Genomic DNA, 24,671 nt, shown 5'->3' with positions numbered 1-24,671 from the left:
AATTGATGTGGGAATATGTCACTGCAGTACATCTCAGATGTTTATTGAAGTCTAGAATCTTTGAATATGAACAAATGCATATTTTAACGGCCATGAAACAAGTGACTACAAATACAGCAGTATGCTTATTACTGACAAAGCTTTTTCCTAAGACAGAAATCAACTACATTTTATGTTTATTTGTGTGCTTGATAGCTTTCTTTCCCTGCAAGGGCATCTTAGAGGCGTTGAACTTCGAAGCAAACTGTTGTGAATCACTTTAATGATTATCCTGGTAGCTAGACTTAGATTTTAGTTATGAAAGTCCAGTAGTGCCTTCTAGAGATCATTTGTAAGGTGTTGGTGAGTTAGGATTTAATAACATAATTTCAAGCAAATAGCATTCAAAAATATTGTTTGCATTGTAATAAGCTGTGTTTATTGAACTCAATTTTAAGGAAGGTTTTAATTGATTTTTCTTGCAAATGTTTGCTCATTTTGAATGCTTATTACAATTCACTCCGTATGATTCATTACTTGAGCATTCTAAGAGATGATTTACTAATTATTTTTCAATGAATAAGTGTACAGTTTCTGTAAGAGTTGTTAACAATTAGGAAGCATATTAAGAAATACCCATTCCCTCTACTTAAAACTGTGGGTTTTTTTTATTTCTCTTTCATATGCTTCATGAATGTGGAAAGCTCAAGTCTCACTTAATTTGCAGAGTTTTAAGTATGGTTTTATTTAATCATTGTGATGGAATTATGAATCTTTTTTTTTTTTTTTTTTTTTTAAGATAAGGAAAAGAATGTTTCAACAGGAGCAGGTTTTTGTGTGTGTGATTTTTTTTTTTAATATGTTTAGAAGAGGCTTCATGATCCTTTATTTGAAAAAAACATGCAGCATTCCCTGAATACAGTGTTTATTCAATGAAAATATAATGCATTTTGTTAAAGTTAACAAATAAATTGTTAAATTGGTCAAAATTAAATATTCTGTTAATGATTTTGTCTTTTGGATCAGATCTTTGATTCTCTTCTCAATAGCAGAATAACAAGCTGTAAAGAGTAAAGCTGTGTTTTTAAAGTAGGTATACCACCATTAGTTTCTGGATTTGTTCTCTGTGAGTTCTAATTACATACAACAATTTGAGTCTGATAGAACAGTGTGAGGTGCATTTGAATACTGTCACTGTAGTTTTGATGTTGTAATATGGGTTTAATTCAACTTTAGCCTTCTGGAGTACTTAGAGTTCTTAACACTTATTTTGCTGATTATTAAAATGCTTCTCAAATGTGTTTTCCCAAATAATCAATAGGTACTTATAATTTGAAACTGATGTTGCAGTTAATATCTGGAGAACAGTGTTAACATTAAAAATGTTTGTTCTCTGATGAAGATATTGCATGATAAAACCAATAATCCCAAATTAGAACAAAAATATAATTAATGCTTTTTCTTCTGTGCAGCCCACCGTTTGTGAACGGGAGCTCTGTGTATTTGCTTTCCAAACATTAGGAGTAATGAATGAAGCTGCTGATGAAATTGCAACTGGGGCTCAGGTAGAATTATCTAATCCTTGTTGCACATCTAATTGTCTATAGTATACATAGTGTTTTCAGTCTCTTTTAAAATTTATTTTGACTTGTACTCTTTGGTAAGTATTATTTATTTGTGCAGTCTTACAGCTGTAAATACACTGTTCTATGCATGACATTTTCAAATTTTACTAATGAGGTGCTTCCATTGTTTTCCTTCCTGTAATTAGAGTAACCCTGTTTTCTTCTTCTGTTGCATTCAATTAGGTCACCTGGGTTGTTAATAAAGGTAGCTGTTGTCATCTGCAGATAATTCCCATTTATTTTCACCTAATGAGCCATTACTACTCACATTCAATTAATAAGCAAGTTCCTGTTCATTGGTGTTGGGATATAACTGTTCACTGAGCATCTGTTGTTTTGATCATTAAATAACAGTGGGAAAGTCCTTACTGATGTTGCTACATGGACTTTTTTTTTCCCTTCTCAAGGAATAGAAATTTAACATAGTCTTGCTTCCTGACTCAATTATTCAGTTCAATTATTAATTTATTTTTAACCATGTAATTACTTGACTTTCATGATTTTAAATATGCCCTAAACAAAGTATTTTAAGCTGTGTTTCCAAATCACCTTTAAATTTAGTTTACAGTAGTTGTAGGTTTTCAGTAAATTCAGAAGTTAAAATGACCTTTTAAGTCCTTATGGAAGAACGCATTCCTTTCTAATTACCTAAATATGCATAACTGACTATAACTTTTGCAGTGAGCAGGGTTTTGTTTTTTTTTTTTGGAAGAACAGGGATTCAGTTCAATTAGCTTTAACTAGCACTACTGAGTCTGGCCTCTGGAAATAAACTATTTGGCTAAATGCCTTTAGTCCTTTCCTCAGAAGAAGAAATTTGGATCAGCATACCGCAGCTTCTTCACTTGAGAATGTAACTGTAGGATCTGAATGGCAGCTCATCATAAAAACAGGGAAGTGCACTGATGAAATCCCGCTTCACCAGCCTGAAGTCCTCCGAAGATCTCAGTTATGTCATTCTATGGAGCTGGAATTTTATTTTCTGAATGTACGAATACTTACATTGTACTTATGTACACAAACTAACTCTCGCTTCTCTTCAAATACAGCTGATGGGAGAGATGGTCCTTGTTAATTCTCATTGCATATTTTGGAAGATCTTGCTGCAGACATATGCAGAGTTAGCACTGGATCTCTAGAGAAGCTCTTCATCTACTTTTCCAAAGACTGCTGAATTTTTTCCAGCTTATAACAGTGCTTTATAGAGGTAGAAGGAGGTTTTGTTGATTGTCTTACTGGACTTTGGTGGCTAAATTTTGCTGAGTCTCACTGTAGTGATATCATCACACTCAGTGCATTGCATCTCATCTGGCTGAGCTCGTTTTCCTATTTCCAGAAATAAGTCAGTACTTTTAGGATTTGATTCATCTCAGCTGTTTTTGACATTAGTTTAGGGTGGTGTGAATTGCAGCATAGAGTATCAGCACAGCAGTGATTTCCTCTATGGACTGTGAAGAGAGCCTCATCTGACTAGTGTACAAATCACAGAATCACAGAATCACCCGGGTTGGAAGGGACCTCAAGGATCATGTAGTTCCAACCCCCCTGCCTAGCAGGGCCAGTAAACATACACATTTAGATCAGGTTGCCCAGGACCCCATCCAACCTGGCCTTGAACACGTCCAAGGACGGGGCAACACGTCCAAGGACGGGGCAGATCCAATATATCCAAGAATCCAATATATTTCATCAGACAAATCTTCTTCCAGGTCTCCAAACCATTTTGTGTGGTGAAAATTTCTAAATGCATATTCTCATTATTGGAAATCTCATTCTGATTTTTGTGCTGTGTTTCAAACTAGTTTCCTAAGGAGGACACTGTGTCACTTCCAATATTCTGATGGTTTCTTAATAACAAGAGACTACTTCCCAAAACTTTCAAGCGTGAACTCACCTTGCCTTATTTTAGTCATGGTTGAAATGCCTGAAAATTAAATACCTGACTTTTTTGTTTGGACTTCCTTCAAAGATTCTTGATGGAGAGAGGCACTAAAAGACTTATGTAATACGAGAGATTTGTCATTGTTAACCATCATTTTTTCCTCCTTGAAAATATTTAAATCCTAACTCAAGTTCTTCAGTACCCACTATGAAGCAAGAGGAAGATTATGCCTAACTGTATGGACATTTAGTCAATCCACAGCACATCCTATTACCAGGGAACACATAAGTGCACTTGTATTGTAACTTTTGATTTAGACTTATCTCCAACTTTCACCTACTCCATGTTCCATCACCTCAAAATGATCTCAAAGGAAATCAGGGGATTAATTAGGCCTAATCTATGCAGAGTTTCCCCACATTAAAGCAATCTGATGGTATCATGGTGGGAGAGAAAACAGAAGTCAATACTTGTTTCAAGAAGGGTTTGGGATGCCGTAGAACCTGTAAGAGCTGTGCCAATTTTGAGACAGTGGCCCGCTGTGCAAGTAATAATGCAAGACAACTTTGGATCACTGTGTCTAGGGACTAAGACAACTCTTCACTATTAATGTTTGGCAACTGAAAGCAAAGAAGTGCCTGTGAGAAGCAAGGTGTATGAACTCTGGCTCAGTTTCATGGTAATACATTTACACATTTGCAGGCCTAGCTGCCTGACCTGGCTGTGTATAAAGACTCCCTTTCTCCTTTGCAAATGCTAATACAGATGCTCCATTTTGAATCATCCATCACACTTGTAGATATTATAAACTGAAAAGATATTAGAATAGCATAGAGAAAGGAATGATTATTTAGATAACTTCATTTTTTAATATATCTGAGATATTTTAAAACAGAGAAAATTGTTCATTCATGCAAAAGGAGCAGAGAAGAATGGTGACAGTATGAGTCACTGAAGCAGAGTTGCTTTTTCCTTTCTTTATGATTCTTATTTTCACTCTTCTCTAAAGGGCCATAATTTTTATTTCCTCCAAATGATCAGATACAATGGCAGACATATAATAACTCCTTCAGTGGCTTGTGCTGTGAAATGAGATCTTATCCATTTGGGACTGTAGGAGGAACTGGGGATACCTACTAAGTACAACTCATCTTGGCTTCTTGCTTCTTTCATGAAAAAGTCTGGTTTTACAGAAGGATGTTTTCAGAAGTCACAGAGAAACCAGGGGAAATAAGTCTATTTGCAGATACATTTTTGTGTGGCAACCTTGAATTTCATTATGGATTTAGGTTTCACAGCTGCTAGAAAGCTGCTGCTTCTGTTTTGCTGTGGTCTGTTTTTAACCTCTGAATTACTAATTTTGAAACATTTAAATCACAAATTGTGTATGTGCCTACAGGAACGTATGTGAGTGCATGTCTGTACAGATTACGCGCATGATCTTATATGATTTTGGAAATAAATATTCAAATGGACTTATAGTTACAGAATCACAGAATCACAGAATGGCCATGGTTGGAAGGGACCTCAAAGATTATGAATCTCCAAACCCCCTGCCACATGCAGGGCCACCATCCTCCCCATTTAATACTAGACGAGGCTGCCCAGGGCTCTATCCAATCTGTCCTTGAACACCTCTATGGACAGGGCATCCACAACCTCTCTGGGCAGCCTGTTCCAGCACCTCACCACTCTCGTAGTAAAGACGAGATCAACCTAAATCTTCCCTCCCTCAACTTAAAACCATTTCCCCTTGTCCTGCCGTTATCTACCCTTTCAAAGAGTTGATTCCCCTCCTGTTTGTAGGCTCCCTTTAGGTGCTGAAAGGCTGCTGTGCTTCTTTTCTCCAGGCTGAACAAGCCCAGCTCCCTCAGCCTGTCTTTGTAGGAGAGGTGCTCCCCCTTCCTGGAGGATCATCTTTGTGGCTCTCCTCTGGACCCTCTCCAACAGCTCCCTGTCTTTCTTGTACTGGGGTCTTCAGACCTGGACACAGCACTGCAGATGGGGTCTCACAAGAGCAGAGTAGAGAGGGACAATCACCTCCCTGTCCCTGCTGGCCACTCCTCTTCTGACAGAGGTATCCTGTTCCAGGATACCATTTGCTTTCCAAGCTGCAAGGACACACTGCTGGCTCATTTTAAGCTTTTCATCCATCAGGACCCCCAGGTCCTTCTCAGCAGGGCTGCTCTCAAGGACTGCTCCTTCCAGTCTGTATGGATGCCTGGGATTCCTCCGGCCCAAGTGCAAAACCTTGCACTCTGCTGTGTTGAACCTCATCAGGTTCACCCGGGCCCACCTTTCCAGCTGTCGAGGTCCCTCTGACTAGTATCCCTTCCTTCAACCGTGTCAACTTCACCACTCAGCTTGGTGTCATCAGCAAACTTGCTGAGGGTGCACTCGATTCCATCGTTGATGTCATTGATGAAGATGTTAAAGAGCACCGGTCCCAAGACAGACCCCTGGAGAATGCCGCTCGTTACCGGCCTCCACCTGGACATGGAGCCATTGATGACCACCCTCTGTCTGTGGTCTTTCGACCAGTTTCTTATCCATCGAGTGTTCCACCCATCAAATCCACATCCCTCCAATTTGGAGATAAGGACATGGTGGGGGACCATGTCAAAGGCCTTGCTCAAGTCCAGGTAAATGACATCGGTTGCCTTTCCCTTGTCCACTGATGCCTTCACTCCACCATAGAAGGCCACCACACTGGTTAAGCATGACCTTCCCCTGGTGAAGCCATGCTGGCTGTCTCGGATCACACACTCATTCGTCATGTGATCAAGCATATTGTCCAGGAGGACCTGTTCCATGATCTTCCCAGGCACAGAGGTGAGACTCACCAGTCTGTAGTTCCCCAGGTCCTTCTTGTAAATGGAGTGACGTGACCCTTTCTCCAGTCATCTGGGACTTCACCTGACAGCCATGACTTTTCAAATATAATGGAAGATATGATGATGATATGATAGTTAAGTATTACAGAAAGAAAAAAGAGGAACTGGACTCTCAGTAGGAGTTGTGCAAATGACTTTTAGCACTGTTCTGGATTTAGCAGAAGCAGTGTTTACTAGTGTTTCTATGATTACAGTGTTCAGAAGAACTGAAGGCAGTGGTACAGGTTCACAAACCCTTCCTCTTTCTTGAGCGGCATTCTTCTTTGACGTCTACTACACAAGGCTACACAGATCCAGCATGACTTCATTTCCCCAAAGAATGAATTTAATCCAGGTGTTAGCACATGAACAAGAGAGAAAGCAGGACTACAAGGAATGTATCTGGTACATTTAAGAGCAGGTACTGGTCTTACTAATGCACCTGGAATAATATACCTGGTTTAGACCCAAAGCCTTTTGAGGTCAATGGAAGAATGGCAGTCTTATTTCTTGTTGATGGTGTGGTTTGGATGATATAATTAGTAATGAAATAGAATATTTCTAGAATGTATAGAATAAAGAAGACTGGATGATACAATATAAAAGTAAATATATTAAATAAATTTTTTTCTTCATCTCTAGGTAGTTGATCTATTAGTATCAATGTGTCGGTCTGCGTTAGAGTCACCTAGGAAAGTTGTTATTTTTGAGCCATATCCTTCTGTAGTTGATCCTAATGATCCTCAGATGCTGGCCTTTAACCCTAGGGTAAGTAGTTATCTTTGATTATGTCACAGTTTGGTTTTAATCATTACTTAGGTTACAAAGCAAGCCTTATTCTGGAGGGTCCTTTACTAGAAAAGTGTAACTCCAGCATATAATGTAAGCATGTGATTGTTTTCAGAACTCAATACTTTTTTTTAGTTGTCTCTGAGAAGGTGTTTGCAAATAAACTGTAAGTTCTAGTTAAAGTTATGAAGTCTTGAAGCCAAAAACTTATTTTAAGATACTAATTGTAGATGAGGATTTTTTTGTTGTTGTTTTTGGGTTTTTTTCTTTTGTGTCTTTCTCTCTGTGTACACACTGGACGCAGAGAAAGACTGGTATAACTGTCAAATTTAGAATTGTTTGCTCCTCAAGCTGCAAATGCTGCCTCTCAGGGAAGCACTAGGAAAGCTGTGAACCCCTTATAGATCACCTGAACTCTCCTCAAGGGTGTAATTGGGGACTTTGGATGTCTTACATGGGGATGCATTTCATTTCCTGAACAAAGGCCAACTAGCACTGATTCTTCCTCAGAGGAAGGGGTTATAATCTGTAGCACACAGGAAGAATTGACAAAGAGGCTGATAAGGAGACAGGTAGCTTGGACAGGGCAAGGGTGTAAAGTGGTGTAAGGAAGGTGAAAGCTCATAATAGAATCATTAAAGGTTGGAAAATGTAAAAGACCTGTAAGATGATCTAGTCCAAACATCAGTTCGTCACATCCATGATAGGAGAGGAGCAGGGCAGGCCGAGGAGGTGTGGCCGACTCTGTCTCCTCCCAGCTTCTTGCCAGCATGAATGAGGTGAAAGCCCCTGGGCAGGAGTTGGCTAGAACCAAAGATAAGTGAAGGTACAGTGAGGTTCCCAGAGGTGATGTGGCCTGTGAAGCTGATGAAGCACACAGTGTCAAGCTCACCTGCTCAGAAAAGATGGAATTCCCTGTTGCTTCTTCCCAGGCAGGGTGCACGCAAACGTCAGTCAGGCAAGGCAGAGCAGAGAAACAGCTGAACAACCTCCAATGTTTTATAGAGCTGTTAGCAAAGTAAATGCATCTGCTTATTTAGCATTTTATTTAGCAGTGTTTGTTAATTGCATACTTACTAGCAGCACATTATCTGAATAACTGGCAGTGCCTGTATGCAGCTACAAATATTTCTTTAAAACGTGACCAGATCTTTTAAGTGAGTTTACATTGTTGTATGTTTGAGAGTCTCGTGACATTCAGAGAACAATCATCGTGATAATTTTTTTTTTTTTAATGAAAAAATTTGTGCATGAATAAAGCGGAAGGAAACTTGCTTAAAAAATACAAAATGATTGGTTTGCTGAACATTCATCCTAACTTTGATTTTATACAGAATCAAAAAAATTGAGGGTTTTGTACAACTAAAGACCGATAGTTTTAATGTATTTTCTTATTTTATTTTACATCAGAAGAAGAATTATGACCGAGTCATGAAAGCGTTGGATAGTATAACTTCTATTAGAGAGATGACACAGGTGAGTTTAAAAATGTTTACATAACGTAACAGCTATTTCTAGAACTAGGAGGATACTTATTTGAGTCTGTGATGGGTGGGAAAGGTGATGACTTCTTTTTTTGTAAGGCTAAAATGTGTGCTAAAAATATCAAACTACTGTATCCACAATAGCAATGAAATTAAAGTGATGAAGTAGAATTCAACTATTTTGAAGTTTAAATAAGAGATAACAGCAGATTGGGACTTTATAACAAGATAATCACCAACTGCTGCATTTCTGGGAATATCAAACTGTGTCACTTTGTTTCCAAAGCGAAAGAAATCGATTTTGTGATGATGCTCTGAATTATAGCTTTATTTCTGATACAACAAAACACTTCTTCAGCTCAGTATGGATGAAAACTAGGAACATTGAGTCTCTTGGGATCACTACCATACGATTTCTCAATATTCACAGTAGGACAGAATCTGATAGCTATTCTTATATTTACTGTAACAATTCATTTCCCAAACAGACCCTCTAAGTATAACTGCTTATTGAAATCTCTCACATACATCTTGCTTTTCCAACTGTTTTATAATTGTAATTTCACAAGATTTTATAAATCACATTTTGCACGTATTCGTAAAGTACTTTGGAAATACGGAATACAGAATGATGTATAGAAAGCAGCAAAACACATTGAATATAACAATTGAGGTATTTTTGTTAGTTTTTATAATATCTACTAAAGTAAGCAACATTTTACTACTTTCAACATTAAAATAATTATTGAACTGAAGATTTTTAAATGAGTACTTTGCACTGCAATAGGAATCAAGAAATGTCTTCAGGAGTAATATAAGCTTCTAATAGTGTTTAACATTTTTATCATGAAACAGATTTAAAAAAATGTGGATTAACTTGGGATTTTATGGTATTTTGAGAAACTTGATTTTGTGTGTCCCCATTCAATTTATTAGTCCAAGAGCTGAACATTAGTGCATATGTTTTGCTGTTGTCCCTAAGATCACCAATGTTTTTTATAATATACTCTTTTTGATGCTAATTATATGCTTATTATTTTACTCCAGGGAAAATAATTGCTTTATTCATTCTTCTTGTTGTCAAAACACATTCGTAACTGTACAATGTTAAATGTCATCAAAGCTGTGATTTAAGCCTAAAAACAAGTCCCATGTATTCATTTTTATAGATGAAGTCACAGACGATGTAACATATAACATTTAACTTTATGATTTCAACCAGCATAAAGAATGTAATTACTGTTTTCTAGGCACCTTACTTGGAAATAAAGAAGCAGATGGATAAACAAGACCCACTTGCACATCCTCTTCTACAATGGTATAACATTGACTCACATGGCATGATTATTCACTTGCCAAGATGAATGAATAATTACTTCACCAGTTTAATTTCCTATAAGCTCACCCTAAGAATTAATGCCAGAGTTAATGTTTGCAACTGCTTTGTTCCTGAACTGTTTCTGGATCTCACCTGGAGTTTCTGAAAACAGTGGAAAGACTCTAGCTTATTTTACAGCTTCAGATCTGACTTTGTAGCCAAGATGTAGTCTGCTTTAACCTGATAGGTTCAAAAGCCTGCAGCCTCATGTTTTGTTATGGCTATGCATTATGTTTTTTAGAGGGAAAGTTCTGCTTGTTTGTCATATCTAGTGCATATAATTGTTTCTTCTTTTAGGGTTATTTCTAGTAACAGATCACATATTGTGAAGCTACCAGTGAATAGGGTAAGTGTCTGTGGGTTATTTCCTCATTTCTCATGGTTCACATTAGCATAAATGAGAGCCCTGGCCAAATGTAAATGTCCATGTTTAAACTGGTCTCATGGACTCCATTAATAGACAGTGGAGAGAAATAGACAGTTTTGAGTTATGACTTATAGCATTACATTGTGAATATCTAAAACAGGTGAAACAAATTACAGTCAGAAAAAGACTGTTTTAGATGAGCAGCTCAAATACGAATGTCTGCCTTGCAATCATCTGAGATTGGATGAGAACTTCATTGTTTTTGTTACCATTTGCAATATTGCCATTGCCATTTAGAATAACAGACACAGAATTGTATGAAGAGCAGTGCAGAAAAACTACATCTATCAGAAGAACCACATATGAACATACTATAAACATACATATGAACATATAAACAGCATAGCTCTGACATTTTAGATGGGTGGTGCTGAGATTCATTTCTGAGTATCTTTGGCTCTGATGCTCTGATTAAGGGTGTAGTAATCTGCAGCCTTTCAAATCTGAACCTTAATTCAAAGACAGCTTTGATCGAGATACCATGAGAAACTGTTCAATTTAATTATCTTACAAGAGACATAGCAGGCTGAAATCTGTTTCAGAAACTTCCATATGTTTCATAAACCAAAGACTGTTTTTGTGTTTGTTTTCAGATAAAAGCTATAGTAATTAGACCAATTTCAACTTAGTTCTTGGTATATAAACGTAGTTGAAGTTAGTAGTGTGCAAAACAACTCAGTACATTAAGAACTGCCATTCTGGAAGTACAATGCTATTGTGTTCATCAGCTTCTTTTCACATATGCACTATTATATTTTGCAGCAACTAAAGTTTATGCACACTCCACACCAGTTCCTGCTTCTCAGCAGTCCACCAGCCAAAGAATCCAATTTCCGAGCTGCTAAAAACCTTTATGGAAGTACCTTTGCATTTCAGTGAGTCCATATGTTTGTATTAATCAAAGGTTACCAAAATGTCACACTGTCTTTTTTTTTCTTCTTGCCATTTGAGGTTTCCAGCTGTGAATGTACTGCTTTAAAGGACTAATGATTTCATTTTGAATTTTGCACTGTAGATTTTAACACTTTCTCTTTTACTTTTTCAGTGGTTCACACATTGAAAATTGGCATTCCATCCTGAGAAACGGCTTAGTTGTTGCTTCCAATACGAGGCTGCAGGTGAATAATCTAGATAGACTTTAGCTGACCTGTGTATGTTCGATTACATATTAAAATCAGGTGAATTTTCAATGGGTGTATTTATAGTAGTCATATTGGTGGCAAATATCCTTATGTTTTCTGGAAAAGGTAATTTTATGAAACAATTAAATAATGTGTCTGCTAAAAATGGCTTTAAAAAAGCCATACGTGTGGAATCAAGTGTTTCGTTTTTACACTGCACAGCAGCACCTCCACGAGGCTCGGCTCGGAACTGCTTAAAGGCGATCTCAAAGACTAGAATTTGAGGCACACCCTTTATTATGGGATCCCAGAGCACACTAAATTTACAGATGCCAAGCTTACAGTGTCTCCTTCCCCCCTCTCATTTTCTTGGGAAGGAAATATGAGTGTACTGGCAAGGAGGGATCTATGGAGAAAACTTCATTTTGGTTTCTTAGGCTGAACCATGAGACCAGTACTGCAGGGGAAAGTAGGCAGTACGAGAGGTGCCTAGAGGAATGCGATTCAGTGTGTTTTAACATCAGAGTTTTGGCAGGTGTTCTCCAGAGATAAATCCACAATCCTGATACCTTGGAGGGAGACCTAAGGGTGCTGACTGCAGATTAGGGAGCAGGAAACACTGAAAAAGGGACTGGAAATTTCTGCTATTCTTTCTAGTGCTTTGGGTGTTTTTATTAGCATCTTTCAAATATACATCACCAAGAAAGCACAACTCACACTCAGAAATTCACCAGAGTAAACTCTTTTGTTTGTGCCTATTGTTTGTTCAGACTTAAGATATTGAGAAGAGGAAAAAGCAGTTCATTCAAATCTGTCTCACATACACCATCGTTTTTAAATCTTTCACATGACTAAGCTATACCATTAGTCCAGTTCATTCTGTTTATCCCAATTCTGTTTATCCGGACACCAACCAGTCAGGAAAAGTATCTACTCACCAGGGATCCCATACAAGACCATACAGTCTGGAGAAGTGACAGTGCATACCTATGGGAGCTCTGGTACATTGCAGATGTAGTGTAAATATTGTGGGGTCAGACGAAAGAAATAAGGGTGAAAGTAACTCTGAAGCCCAATGACCATAACATTTGTCTGTGTAGGAGGTGCCCTGGTTTCTCACATGAGCTGCAACAACTACTTTTTGTGTCTTCTTTGAAGGCTTATCTACTTAAGGCAGTCAGAACCTGGATGAAAAACAGAAACTGTATTTCCTACTTCCCTGAAAAGAAAATGGCCAATAAAACATGCTTGTCTTGTTGCTTAGCCCAAGCACTGTGATTTGAGCCAGTTATGCTCGTGAAGAAAAGTCTTCCCTTTCCTCTCATCTTCAGACACATAACTCTGTGGCTAAAGAACTGTTCTGAAGTGATGGGATATGTATGGCTGAATAGGCTTAGGCAAAAGCTTGGTTGAAATCATCCCTCCAGTGCTCAGGCTGAACACAAAAATAATTTTTTATTATTATTATAATATAAATATTAGCAAATAAGCACTTTCCTCACCATTTCTTCATTTCTTAACTTAGGAAAAAAAAATAGCTATTATTAGATTGTTTGCATACCCAGTCCAGCAGGCATAGTTTGGAAAAACCTTCTGGATCTAGTTCCTTCAAAAGTGATTCACAAAGACTCCCAGAGACGGCCTAAAATTGTCTTTGCACCCTTGGACACAGTTTCCAGAATGTGTGATATTTTAGTTGTATATTCATGGCACTTATTTTTTTTTTAGACAACTTCGAGCACCATTTATTACCAATCAACAAATTAATGCTAATGAATGGTAACTCATCTACATCAAGACTTGTGCATATCATTATTTTTTTATCCAGATGCTAAACAATTGTTCTGTTCTCTCTTTCAGCTCCATGGTGCAATGTTTGGAAGTGGCATCTACCTTAGTCCATTGTCAAGCATATCATTTGGTTACTCAGGTGATATTTATAAATCACTCTGGAGTTAAGACATAGGGGGATATCTCAGTCTATTATTTTTCTCACTAGTTTTGCTTCTTATGACACCATAGAAAATTTGGTGTGTAGTAAATTCTGTAGTCCAAGATTAGATTTTCTTTTTTGAATTAACTTGTTTTCCCTTATTAAATACCTGTCCTCATTTTTGAAGGTGACGAGTGTCTTGAAGCTCTAGTTGAAATAAGTAGTAACTAAAGCTGAATGTTGTTTTTAATGGAGCAGGTCTTGACCATACAGTGGAAATCCAATGTAGTGATTTTTTTGTTTTTTGTCAGTATCTACCTAAGTTCATCTATTATTATGGATTTATAGGCTTTTAGGAACTTACCTGACCCAACAAATATTCATCAAAACACATGTTCATCTGTATGTGTTTAAGAATGTTGCCAAGTGTGATACGTCAAACATACATAGAAAATAATGGATCGTGTATTCATTTTAGCATTAGAACAGAAGGGGACAAATTTGTCCCACTCGTGAATCCAGAAGTAAGCCATGCAGAGCTTTCCATCTTAGAATCATAAATAGAAGCATAACAGGTACATTGTCTGCCAATGTCTGTATTAGGAAACTTTTGTGAAGATTTTAAAATGCTGTGACTTTTTTCTTTCCTTATGTTGTGTTTAGCAGCATTTTCTCTCATGTAAAACTGCTGGTATAGTTGAATGTGAGTTTTTCTGCATGTAGATAAATTCTGAAAATGTTAGTTATGCTTTCTGATTTTTTTGTATTTTTAGGTAATGTCACAATTCATTTCTAGAGCTCAGAATTTTTTACTGCTGTTTATTGAGTTTCAGTATCAGTAATTTCTAAATGCACTTTTAGCTTCTCAGAGGTTACACAAGTATGGGAGCTTTTTAGGACTCACTGAAAGTACCGACTGCAGAATTATCATTTTAGAAAGTGACCTCTTTTTTGTACAGCATTGATCTGTGAATTTCAGTGTATCTTCTCCCCTCTCTACATCTTTTGATGCCTTCCATCTAGTCTCTTCCAGAAAGGAAACTTGTGTACCTATTAAATATGTAATATTAATTAAAATATGTAACATTTTGTAACACTAAAAAAACATGGTGGATCCTACACTCATTATCTCACAGGCATAAAGTTCAGCATAATCTGGTGTGTATTTGCAAATTATCAAGAAATATAGAGCAGTGGAAACTAAAGGAAGCCTGTAATAATGTACTATACAGGAATGTTATATAAACTACCAAGAAGAATATAAATGAGATCTAAGGCACAAATATAGGAGTTGAAATTTTCTGAGAAGGAAATTGGATCCAAATTGATTGACCAATACTTTTATGGGTTCACCTGTATATAATTTAACCTAGGGAGACTTTAAAACTACTTTTATATAAACTATTACTGAAAATTATTTAGACTTTTTCTAGAACTAAATAAAATGTTCTAGATGAATATCTGAAGTTCATCTAGGGTAGGATTTTAGTATCCTACTCTCAATAAATGAAACTGTTCCTTCAGCTTCAGTAGGGTCTGTTAGGTTGAAACGTGTTAAAATGCAGTTGAATAACATTCAGTGGCATTTGTAATCATTTTTATCTACTTTCATACATTCTTAGTGCTAACTTGGCATCTTAATGTCTTTGCAACGTATGCAGATATATGGGTAATTTACAGGATTAAATTGAATTATTTTCTGGCAAAGTTGAATAGCTTTCTGCCTGCATGCAAAGGACTGTAATTTTGACCATGCCACCTGTTGCATTATCCATATTTAATTTTGCTTACAGTTGTATTTATATGGCAGAGTATTTCACATTATTTTTGCATCTTAGGGATGAACAAGAAGCAGCAGAAGGTGTCAGCTAAAGATGAACCAGCTTCAAGCAGTAAGGGTAGCAACACATCACAGGTACAGTAGTATATCAATCATCTCTGGAAAATTTATAGTTTTATGTTGGGAACCTGGTATTTGAAAGGAAGCGATATTTCTGTTGTGAAAGCTAATGGTTCTAGTAAATGAAATCAGCAAGTCAAAATACTGCACTCATCACAGACAACCCAACTGCTCTAAGAATTTATGGAGTATACTACAGGTCCCAATGCTCTTCTTTTTCAGCCAGAAGAATTTGGGAAGAGAATGAAAACAAAACACAGATATCATTATGACCTTTAACAAGGCCTTGCTTTCTGAGCTCTGGAATTTTTACTGAACAATGTTGCAAAAGGAGTTAAGAGCAGCTACTTTTGGAAAATGAGCACAGGATTTCAGTGATGGCTAGTCAGATTTTGGTTATATTTTTCCACAGTTTCTACACACTAAACCTTTAGAATTCTGGTTTATTTAAAGCAAGCTTGTAGAAACTGCATGTAGAACTAAATGTTGAGAAAAAAAAAATATGACATCTGTCTCTAATACATAAAAACTACTGAATAATCTGGCTTTTGGTAAAAACTCACATATAAGGGCAGAATCCCTTGGAATTTAGGTGGCCAGTAAAGCATGAAAATAAATCAAGTGGCCGAAGAATCACTGATTAAATCACTTTGGTTTTGCTGTTGTTGTTTTTGTTGTTTTTCTGCTGTCAATTTTTTTATTGGTAATATTGATTCACTGATTGTAATCAGTGTTTATCAGTAAAAGTGATCCTTGCATAATCAGGAATTTTTTTTTCTGGATAAAGGAAATCAAACCTTTCCTATGAAAATCCTCCCTCATAAAAGTTTTAGAAATTCTGATACATTTAGAAATAAGGCAGAAATTTTATAGAAAGACTATCTTGATTTATAATGAATAAATCATTGAAAATAGCAGCTCTCTCCTTTGCTACTTTTCCACTGTTTGTCTTACAGCAATAATTAAGTTTTCTCATGTTTTTACATCTCAGTCACAGAAGAAAGGACAACAGTCACAATTTTTGCAAAGCCGTAACTTAAAATGCATAGCCTTATGCGAAGGTAAGCTGAAAGCCCTTGAAAAACTGTTCTAGTCATGAGCATGGTTATACTGAATGTAAAGCAGTGTGACCTTTAGTGCCAGTATTGGTTGGTTTAAGTAAGGAACTATTGGTAGGCATATGAGTACTTGTTAGCAGCTGACCTTTGTATTTCTGTTGAAAATATTTCCTTCTTCGAACAAGAAGTATAATACATGCTGAATTTTTATGTAATAATCATAATATAGAATCGTAGGATGGCTTAGGTTGGAAGGCATCTTCAGGTCTAGTCAATTCCAGTGCCATGATCAGGCCTGTCATCCACCAGCTCAGGCTACCCAGGGCCCAATGCAACCTGGCCTTGAACCCCTCCAGGGGTGGGGCCTCAGAGTAGAGGACTTGCTATTGACTGTATTGTGACTGATCATCTGGTCTGTCCGGCAAGGTTCTTCATTTGATTCAGTGACTTCTTGTAAGCTTCTAACGGATACATAAAACATGTGACTCTGAGAAACAACAGCTTTCATACTGAATTTTCAAATGATTTTTAACTGCTCAGGTAAATTTGTTCTTCATGTGATAACCAACCTGCTCTTCTGGAGTGCTTCAGAATTTTTTTAAAGTTATAAATCCAGTGCTTATGATTACCATTATTCTTGAGAGACTTGACTATTTTTTGTCACATCATATTAAGGAATTTGAACAATTGATAAGGAATCTCATTAAAAGAAATTACATTGAACTTAACTTGCTCTCCATTTTCAGCATTTGTTTACTTTAAAAAGTTAAAACTAATACACTGTGTCAACGATGTTATTTCAAGATTTAAGCTAATTTTATGCAACTACGTAAAATGCTTTTTTTTTTTTTTTTATAACTTATGATTTAAAAGTTTCCATTCATGGAAGAAATAACGTGAAAATTGGATATGCACTTTTTTTTCCTGGTAGCACTTAGATGTATTTATAGAAAATCTTTAAAGCGTAGATTCATGGAAAGATTCCATATGTGTTGATTTGATTATGCCATTAAGCAGCATAATATTGCTGCTTTCTAAACACTGAAGAAGCTTTGGTGGGATTCACTATCCCTTTGATTATAATTTTACCTTTTAAAAAATGTTTGGTATTACAGCAAATCACTAATATTTGCCAGCTCAGTTTCAGGTGTTTTCAAGTGTTGTCTTTCATGCCTTAGAATTGGCTCAGCCACCATCAAACACAGACATCTCTGTGCCAAAGATGTTAGTTGACTCAAATCCTTCTTAACAGCCCTATGTGCTTCTTAAATCAGTTTTTAATGCATGTACTTTTTCTCTTTTCCTATTTACTGGTCTACAGAGCAGGTCTTGCTCCTTCAAAGAAGTTTATGTAAAGTACCAGATGATCACAAAAGCCAACTTTTGTTTAAAATCAGTGAGTTAAGAACTGCTTCTCATACGTTAAGCATTTGTGTTTTATGGAAAATATAATGTATTTTGGAAAGAAGAATCTTGTTCATGTCCTTTTTTTTTACTAACAGACAACTTGAAGACTACACTTGGCCATAGACATACATACACAAAGCTATGCAAAGTGTGTAAAAAAGCGGACGTTTCAAAACGGTATCTTTCAGATGTGTTTTGATCACTAGAGAATTTATTCTTTTCTTTACAGTGATAACCTCATCCGATCTGCACAAACATGGAGAGATTTGGGTAGTTCCCAACACAGATCACGTGTGTACAAGGTTTTTCTTTGTGTGAGTACAAACATTCTTTTAAAATTCTGTCTTTTCTAGGACTTTTTTTTTCTTCACATTCCTGACAACAGTTGTAAGTGAAAGAGATAGAAGACATTTATTTCTAATTCTTTAAAGCGTCACTCTGGCTTGTATTCATCTCCATATTTTTTTTCAAGTGATGTATTGATACATTAGCAGCAAAGGTTTAATAGGTATTTTTAAGTAAAAGAAAAAAAAATGCAGTGAATCGAAAGTTACTGATTTATCCCCACTCTGTAGCATTACCTTATATTGCTGTACCTTTGACCATCTGTTGCAAAATATCTCTTCTATTCGTATGTATTTTTTAAAGCTAAGAATTATTGAGAAAAGGCTTCTTATCTGTGATGTGAGCGTTCCCCTCTGAGCTATGATTTGTAGTTATATATTGACATGGATTTCAACCCTGCAAGAAGAGTCACGCAAACCAAGGGAGAGGCACACAGACTCCAGATTTGCCATTGTTGGAGGTTTGCAGTGATTAGGACTGCTCTATCCTAAAGAGAAAATCTGTGAAGCCGTCATGGTGTCACCAATAAGCTGAGACCCTTTTGTGACAAGAGTTTAGTTACTGTAGGTGTTGCAGTGGCTTGTGAAATGCTTTGGTGCCAGCCTTGTGCAGTGATTCCTTTATACATGCAGAGGGAGGGGAGCTGCTATCCAAACCTCAGCCCATTAGTGGCACTTCTACTGGTGGCAGCACAGAAGTCCCATTTGGGTCCCAGTGTGTTGTTGCCTCAGGGTTCCAAAGGCAATGGAAGTCCTACCACATTCCTGAGTATGGGGTCTGCTTGTAACAGTGAAGTGCAGCAGAGCATTTTAATAGTAATCTTGTTAACGGCCAGAATGAATACTGGTGATTATTGAATAAAACAGAATTTGGGATGGTTTTAAATGGATTAATAAAGCACTAACTTGATTTTATTTTCTTCACTTTTTTTTTTAGTTACGAAGATGGTCAAGTGGGTGATACAAGTATAAATACACAGGAACCGAGCATTCATAAAGAGATTCTTCGAGTCATTGGCAATCAAACTGCTACTGGTTAAAAGGACCACTCTTATTTAATTGATGTGGTTTGGAAGCCTTCCTCAGTCTCAAAGCTGGATTTTGAACTGAAGAAGATGCAAAAAAACCCTAATTTATTATTATTATTCTAAGCAAATTAACCCTTTGAATACTTACTGTTTTCTTACTTAGTGTTTCTTATCTCATCAAAATACCTGAGATGGTATGAATTAACAACTGTTGGGGTGCAAAGTCGATTAACATACAACAACTAACAATAATTAAACAGGCATTTGGGTTGCTCACAATAAACAGACTTTAAAAAAAGGAGTTTTGTGCTGATATTTTTATATTAAATTATTCAGTTGGAGGTTTTAGTACTGTATACTGGTATTTTAAATTTAGAATGACTGAATTATGTGCAAGTGAGAAGATTTTATAGCGGAGCACTTGTATTATGCAGGATACTTTGCAATAAGTAAAATATTCTCATATATTTAAACACAATAAAGAGTTGTCTGGAAATGTCAAATCAAAGAGATTGGTTACCTGCAGCTATCTTCAATTCATTTCATTTTACACAGGTGCAGCCAGGATTTAGAATCAAAGGCAAAATAGTGCAGTTTTGGCATAGTGTGCGAAACAAAGAAAACTAACGACCCTGAGGATGTATGTTGAAACACCGTCATATCCACTCAGCAGCTCAGTTAAAATTTTTAATTAAGCAAGCTTAGCAAACATCTAGAAATCCACAAGCTGTTAACTTTCTTCTTACAAATTTGTTTTTTATATACTAGATTTGATAAGTATTTTCAAATCAGTAAGGTCCTTTAGCTTTTCCATCTTGACTTCTGTGAGATTACTTTGTGGTTAAATTTAGCCAGATAGGCAAAAGTACCTGCTAAATTATAGCTTTAACATGATTGAGTTAATTGTTATTTCTACCAGGAAACGTAAACACAAAATATACTGATATCACCAAGTGAAAGTCTTTTTATTAATTTATTCCTAAGGAAAAACAAACCAGTTCACATCTTTGGTGTTTGAACTAGCAGCTACTTTTTCCAAGTAAGCACAATGGCAACGTGGGTCGGGGCCTAGCCTCCAAAGCCTAAAGCATATTCTGTGCCCTGGGCAGCTCTCACAGCAGCCATCCTGCAGCATCTCACCTTACATATGGAGAGCAATTCAACTTGCCTATCTGTGCCCTGAGAAAGGGCTGAAGTCTGGGACAACGAAAGATGATCATGAGTAAGACATAATATGATGAGCATAGGCATTACAATTCACTAACGTACCGTTAGCAGCTCAAATCCCCCCATTTGTGGGGTGGGGAAAAGGGATGGGGCTAACAAATCACCAGTATTGTGCCTGGGGGAACTGGGCCATCTGGAAGGCCAATCTCCAAGGACTCAAGCCCAGTATTGCAAGCAAAGCAATGGAATGAAATGACAGTTCACTTGCTACACAGTAACTCAGTCAATTTTTTAATTAGACAAAATGGGAAACCTCTTGGTGTTAGTTCATTTACAGGTGGAAATAAGTCTTCAGATTGTTCCCCTACAGAAGTCTTTGTTCTTATTGTTGTTTTTTTTTTTAAGATTAAGGAAAAGGGAGGGTTCTGTGTGGACTTACTTGTCAGTCACAAATAGATAGCCTCTCTGCAGCAAACTTCAAAATTTAAACAAATAATAATTGAAAAAAATATAGTCTTTTTACAAATAGCTTTTAATCACAGAGAAAAAAGAGCCCCAGACTCTATTACTCTTCTTGGTAGAAATGTCCATGAAGCTGTGACTCTATTCAGCATGGAGCAACTGAAGGAGTTCCTGAGGTGGAACTTTCTAATTTATTTCTACATCCCACACCAAATTAAAAACCCACAAATCTGAGGGTTTGATGGAGAAATTATGTTAATATTTTAATGTTGCACCCTAATTAGAAATTGACATATTTGTACTTCTGTAAGTATTTTAAACATTGAGAAAGGAATCAAAAAAGATGCTTTTAAACCTTTCTTGAAATTCAGTATTTAGCATTCAAGGGGTTAAGCAACTTGGGTTATTTTCTTATATAATATATGATCAGCATAACTATTTTCTTCAGCAGTGCTAAGCTGTTTTGATCACCTAAGTATTTGGCTCTGCATTACTAATAATATAATAGCCAGTTTGTATGATATTCTGCTTAATGTTTTAGAGGAACTAGTTGATCACACCAGAATTGTTTATGCTTGTGTTTTCTCTAAAGCCCTTGAAAAACTGTTACTGATGCTGTATAATTTTAATATTATAGCTGTTGGTACTAAAAATGCATCTGTTGAATAATGCTAAGATTATGCTTTTGTTAATACAAACAGAAGATCACTTCCAAATGAAGACTTTAGGCTTAGATCAATAGTACTATGCTTATAAATAATTTTCTACTTTGGAAATATTTAGCATACTTTCAACATTGATAAGTACAAAGTGGAAAAAAAAAAAAGAAAAAAAAAGTTAACCAAAATAAAGAGAATCATGATTTTGAAAGAAACTAAAAAATTAAACAAATATAGGAAGAGTGTATAGTGACTTTAGCATTATATTAACTAAAACGGATTTCTTCTTGGTTGTAGAAGATAAAAGTCAAATTAAAAGAGTACTTGTTGTGACTGATAGGGTCAGTCAGAGCAAAAGCACTCTGTAATCTTAGCATTTTCAAAGCATGCAGGTTTGGGGTCTGACCTCGCATTGTGCTAAACATCCACTGCAGGTGCTGGGGGTTAGGCCCTTGAACAAATGTAGGTATTTTTTGTACATGTAATTCCTGGCTCTTGTGGTAAGTGTTTTACAGCCCTCTTATGCCAAGGCCTGCGGCTACTGGCACCAGCATGAAAGATCCACGCTTGGGTATGCCTTGGCCTGGCTTCTGCTACCTGAGAGCGGGGCAGCAGCAGAGACCTCGGTGGTGAGCGTGGCAGGGAGAAAAGGGGATGAGAGGTCCCAGAGGTCAGGGCTGAGCCTCGCTGTGCCCCCACGGGGCCTGCACTTGTTTTGTGGAGTGCAGCAGGGTGCAGCACTGTGCAAAGCTGCTGTGTGCAAACTGCAGTGTGGGTCGGGTGTCCTGCTGGCCTCCTTGTTAGTTCTACCATAAGGGCAAAGAGGAGCCCGGGTTAAACGTAGCAAAGCCGTTTGTTGGCAGAGTGGATAAAACAAGCGTAGGGCTGGAAGCGGTTTGAAAAGTATCTCGAGTGCAGTCAGCCAGGGCTGTATTAATAACCAAATTTATTCCTTAAAGCACTGAGGAGTAGAGGTAAGCTCATACCTCAGAGGGGATAAATAAACAAAATTTAAAGCAAGGCAGCTCTCTGCATGCGCAGTGTCACGTACAGTGCATGAGGCTGTCTGTCACAAGGGGATCGAATCTCTGGATTCGGCTTTGGACACTTCGAGTGTGAAGTGCGGGGCTCCAACACCTCATCATGGGGTCAGTTCTGGCCGCTGCCATGAGTGGGTGAGTGAAATACCGAGCTGCTCCCTGGTGTGAGGAACGCCGGATGGTTGGGTGTTCCTGGTCTGCCAGGGAATGGCAATGATGTATATTACAGCCCATTACACTTTGCATTGGGGTTTTGTATGATATACTAGGCATAAGATTTTTGTAATGAGAAAACAAAATAGAATTACAGTAGTAGTTAGTTCAACGTATCTAATGTGTGAAAAAGCTGTTGAAAAGTAGATTACATTTAGTGTTTACCAGCAAGTCAGTAAAAATAGTCCTTATACACATATAATTTAATGTCCTGAAGATAATTTTATATTTACCCAATATGTATTGTATCTTTGAATTTTAAGAAGCATCCACTCCTTTCTGTATACATAAAATATGCCTATGTTTCTTTTAAGTCTACAACCTTTTTTTCTCTGAATAAATATATTAAATTCTGTGCACAAAATAGTACCGCCGCCTGCTATTTAGCCTATGGTGCCTTAGAGTTACTACAAATATTCAACAAAATGTACATAATGTAAATACTGCCAGAAGATCACTAAGGCCAAATATTTTCTCTATTCACTTTTTACTGCACTTGCTTTCTATTGCTATTTAAGCCTCTTTTATCCAGATTTGTAACAGTTACAACATTGTAGCCAATGTAAATGTTTACTTTCAATAAATCAGAATTTGTTCAATAAGCACTGTGCATTTGAGCACTGTTTTAAGAGCTCTGTTCGACGTTTAAAGCAGTCTTTTAGAAATTAAAATAAATTTAATGCCGTTTCTGGACTTCTGCTAGTCTCAACAGCAACTAAATCTTATTCTATGGTTCTACACTTATTACTGGAGTAAAATTTTTCTGCAGTGGTCTTTTTAAAAACAGATGAACAGTAAAAGCAGCCTTTCATGCTGTGTTTATAGGAATGATCTACATGACTCTTCAAATCAGAGAAACTGGAATGGGATACTGTGTGCAGGATATTGTGTGTATAGTACAAAATGCATAAAGATATCTCAAGATGCATTTTATAATTGCTTTTAAAGAAGTTCTCTGTCTTTCTGTAGAACTGTTTCTGTCATGAAAGCAGAAAATATATGAAGAACCTTGTTGTACTTAATGGCAGTTTGTTTAAAATATAAATGCACATCTGCAACTCATAAAATATGCAGACATTTGTGGGACTGTTTATTAATTCAGTGAGTGTACTATTTTTTTTCTCTGCCTATGAGCTCATTTTAATTATAGGGATGGATATTAACTTGCATCTTCTGGAAGTTTGAACTTTTGTTTTGTAAAATTCATTGGTTTGTGACTGCAGATTTTGGACTGTAAATGTTAAAGTGATGCTGCTATTCTGGATGCTGACAAGTATTTTACACTTACATAAATATGGCATAGGGAACAAATAATCATATCATTGCAATTCCAAATGGCTGAGCATTTATTTGCCATTGATTGAGTCCTGTAATAGAGATGATATTCTGTTTTGAGAAGACTTTATATCTGGGAGAAATAACAACTTCCAAGCCCCCAACCTAAGAGTTGAAACAGTGGTGAAATCTCAGACTAACGTCAGTACCCAGAGATAGAAGGAGGGCTGGGATTTGTATCAGTTCCAACTGAACTACTGCTCCATTCCCAAACTGCTGCATCACATGCTTTCTCAATCAATAGTCAGTTGTATTCACCTGTTAGGCAGTTCAGTGTGGGATCCTGCAAGATCAGTAATCCAAACATTAACTGAAAGAAAAACAAAAATATTGCACAGGAGCAGAGCTGCTTTCAAATGTGTGCACTGCCTTTTTGAAAGGAGGAAAAGCAGAGAATCTTATAAGAAAAAAATCAAATGGCTGTTGGAAAGAGTATGTGCTGTATTTCTTGAGCTGTATTTACATGCTTGACCAGCTTCTTTTTTGTGCACTACAGTGCAGTGCAGATTGCAACAAAAAATTTTGTGTAGGTCACAAAGCCAGGACCCTGTCCAAGGGGGATGTGTC

At 36.8% G+C, this 24,671-nt stretch overlaps 1 protein-coding gene across 2 annotated transcripts in view; it reads left to right on the top strand.

Moving 5' to 3' along the window:
• Positions 1 to 19,240, top strand: part of PARP8 (poly(ADP-ribose) polymerase family member 8) — a gene marked incomplete at both ends in the record, with an annotated part of 109,212 nt that extends 89,972 nt beyond the window's left edge. The window contains 12 exons of one of the 2 annotated variants that reach the window (XM_079548490.1): positions 1,452 to 1,544; positions 7,002 to 7,127; positions 8,559 to 8,624; positions 9,883 to 9,950; positions 10,308 to 10,356; positions 11,200 to 11,312; positions 11,483 to 11,555; positions 13,419 to 13,488; positions 15,330 to 15,406; positions 16,383 to 16,452; positions 18,086 to 18,170; positions 19,138 to 19,240. In XM_079548490.1, coding sequence (XP_079404616.1) covers positions 1,452 to 1,544; positions 7,002 to 7,127; positions 8,559 to 8,624; positions 9,883 to 9,950; positions 10,308 to 10,356; positions 11,200 to 11,312; positions 11,483 to 11,555; positions 13,419 to 13,488; positions 15,330 to 15,406; positions 16,383 to 16,452; positions 18,086 to 18,170; positions 19,138 to 19,240 — 993 coding nt within the window. The remainder of the gene's footprint in view (positions 1 to 1,451; positions 1,545 to 7,001; positions 7,128 to 8,558; positions 8,625 to 9,882; positions 9,951 to 10,307; positions 10,357 to 11,199; positions 11,313 to 11,482; positions 11,556 to 13,418; positions 13,489 to 15,329; positions 15,407 to 16,382; positions 16,453 to 18,085; positions 18,171 to 19,137) is intronic. The other variant, XM_079548489.1, reaches the window with a different exon arrangement.
• Positions 19,241 to 24,671: the final 5,431 nt, after the last annotated feature.

This window comes from Tetrao urogallus, assembly GCF_951394365.1.
Source record: "Tetrao urogallus genome assembly, chromosome: Z".
NCBI lineage: Eukaryota > Metazoa > Chordata > Aves > Galliformes > Phasianidae > Tetrao > Tetrao urogallus.
The sequence above is the reverse complement of the archived record's forward strand: the minus strand, read 5'-3'. Positions and strand labels throughout refer to the sequence as shown.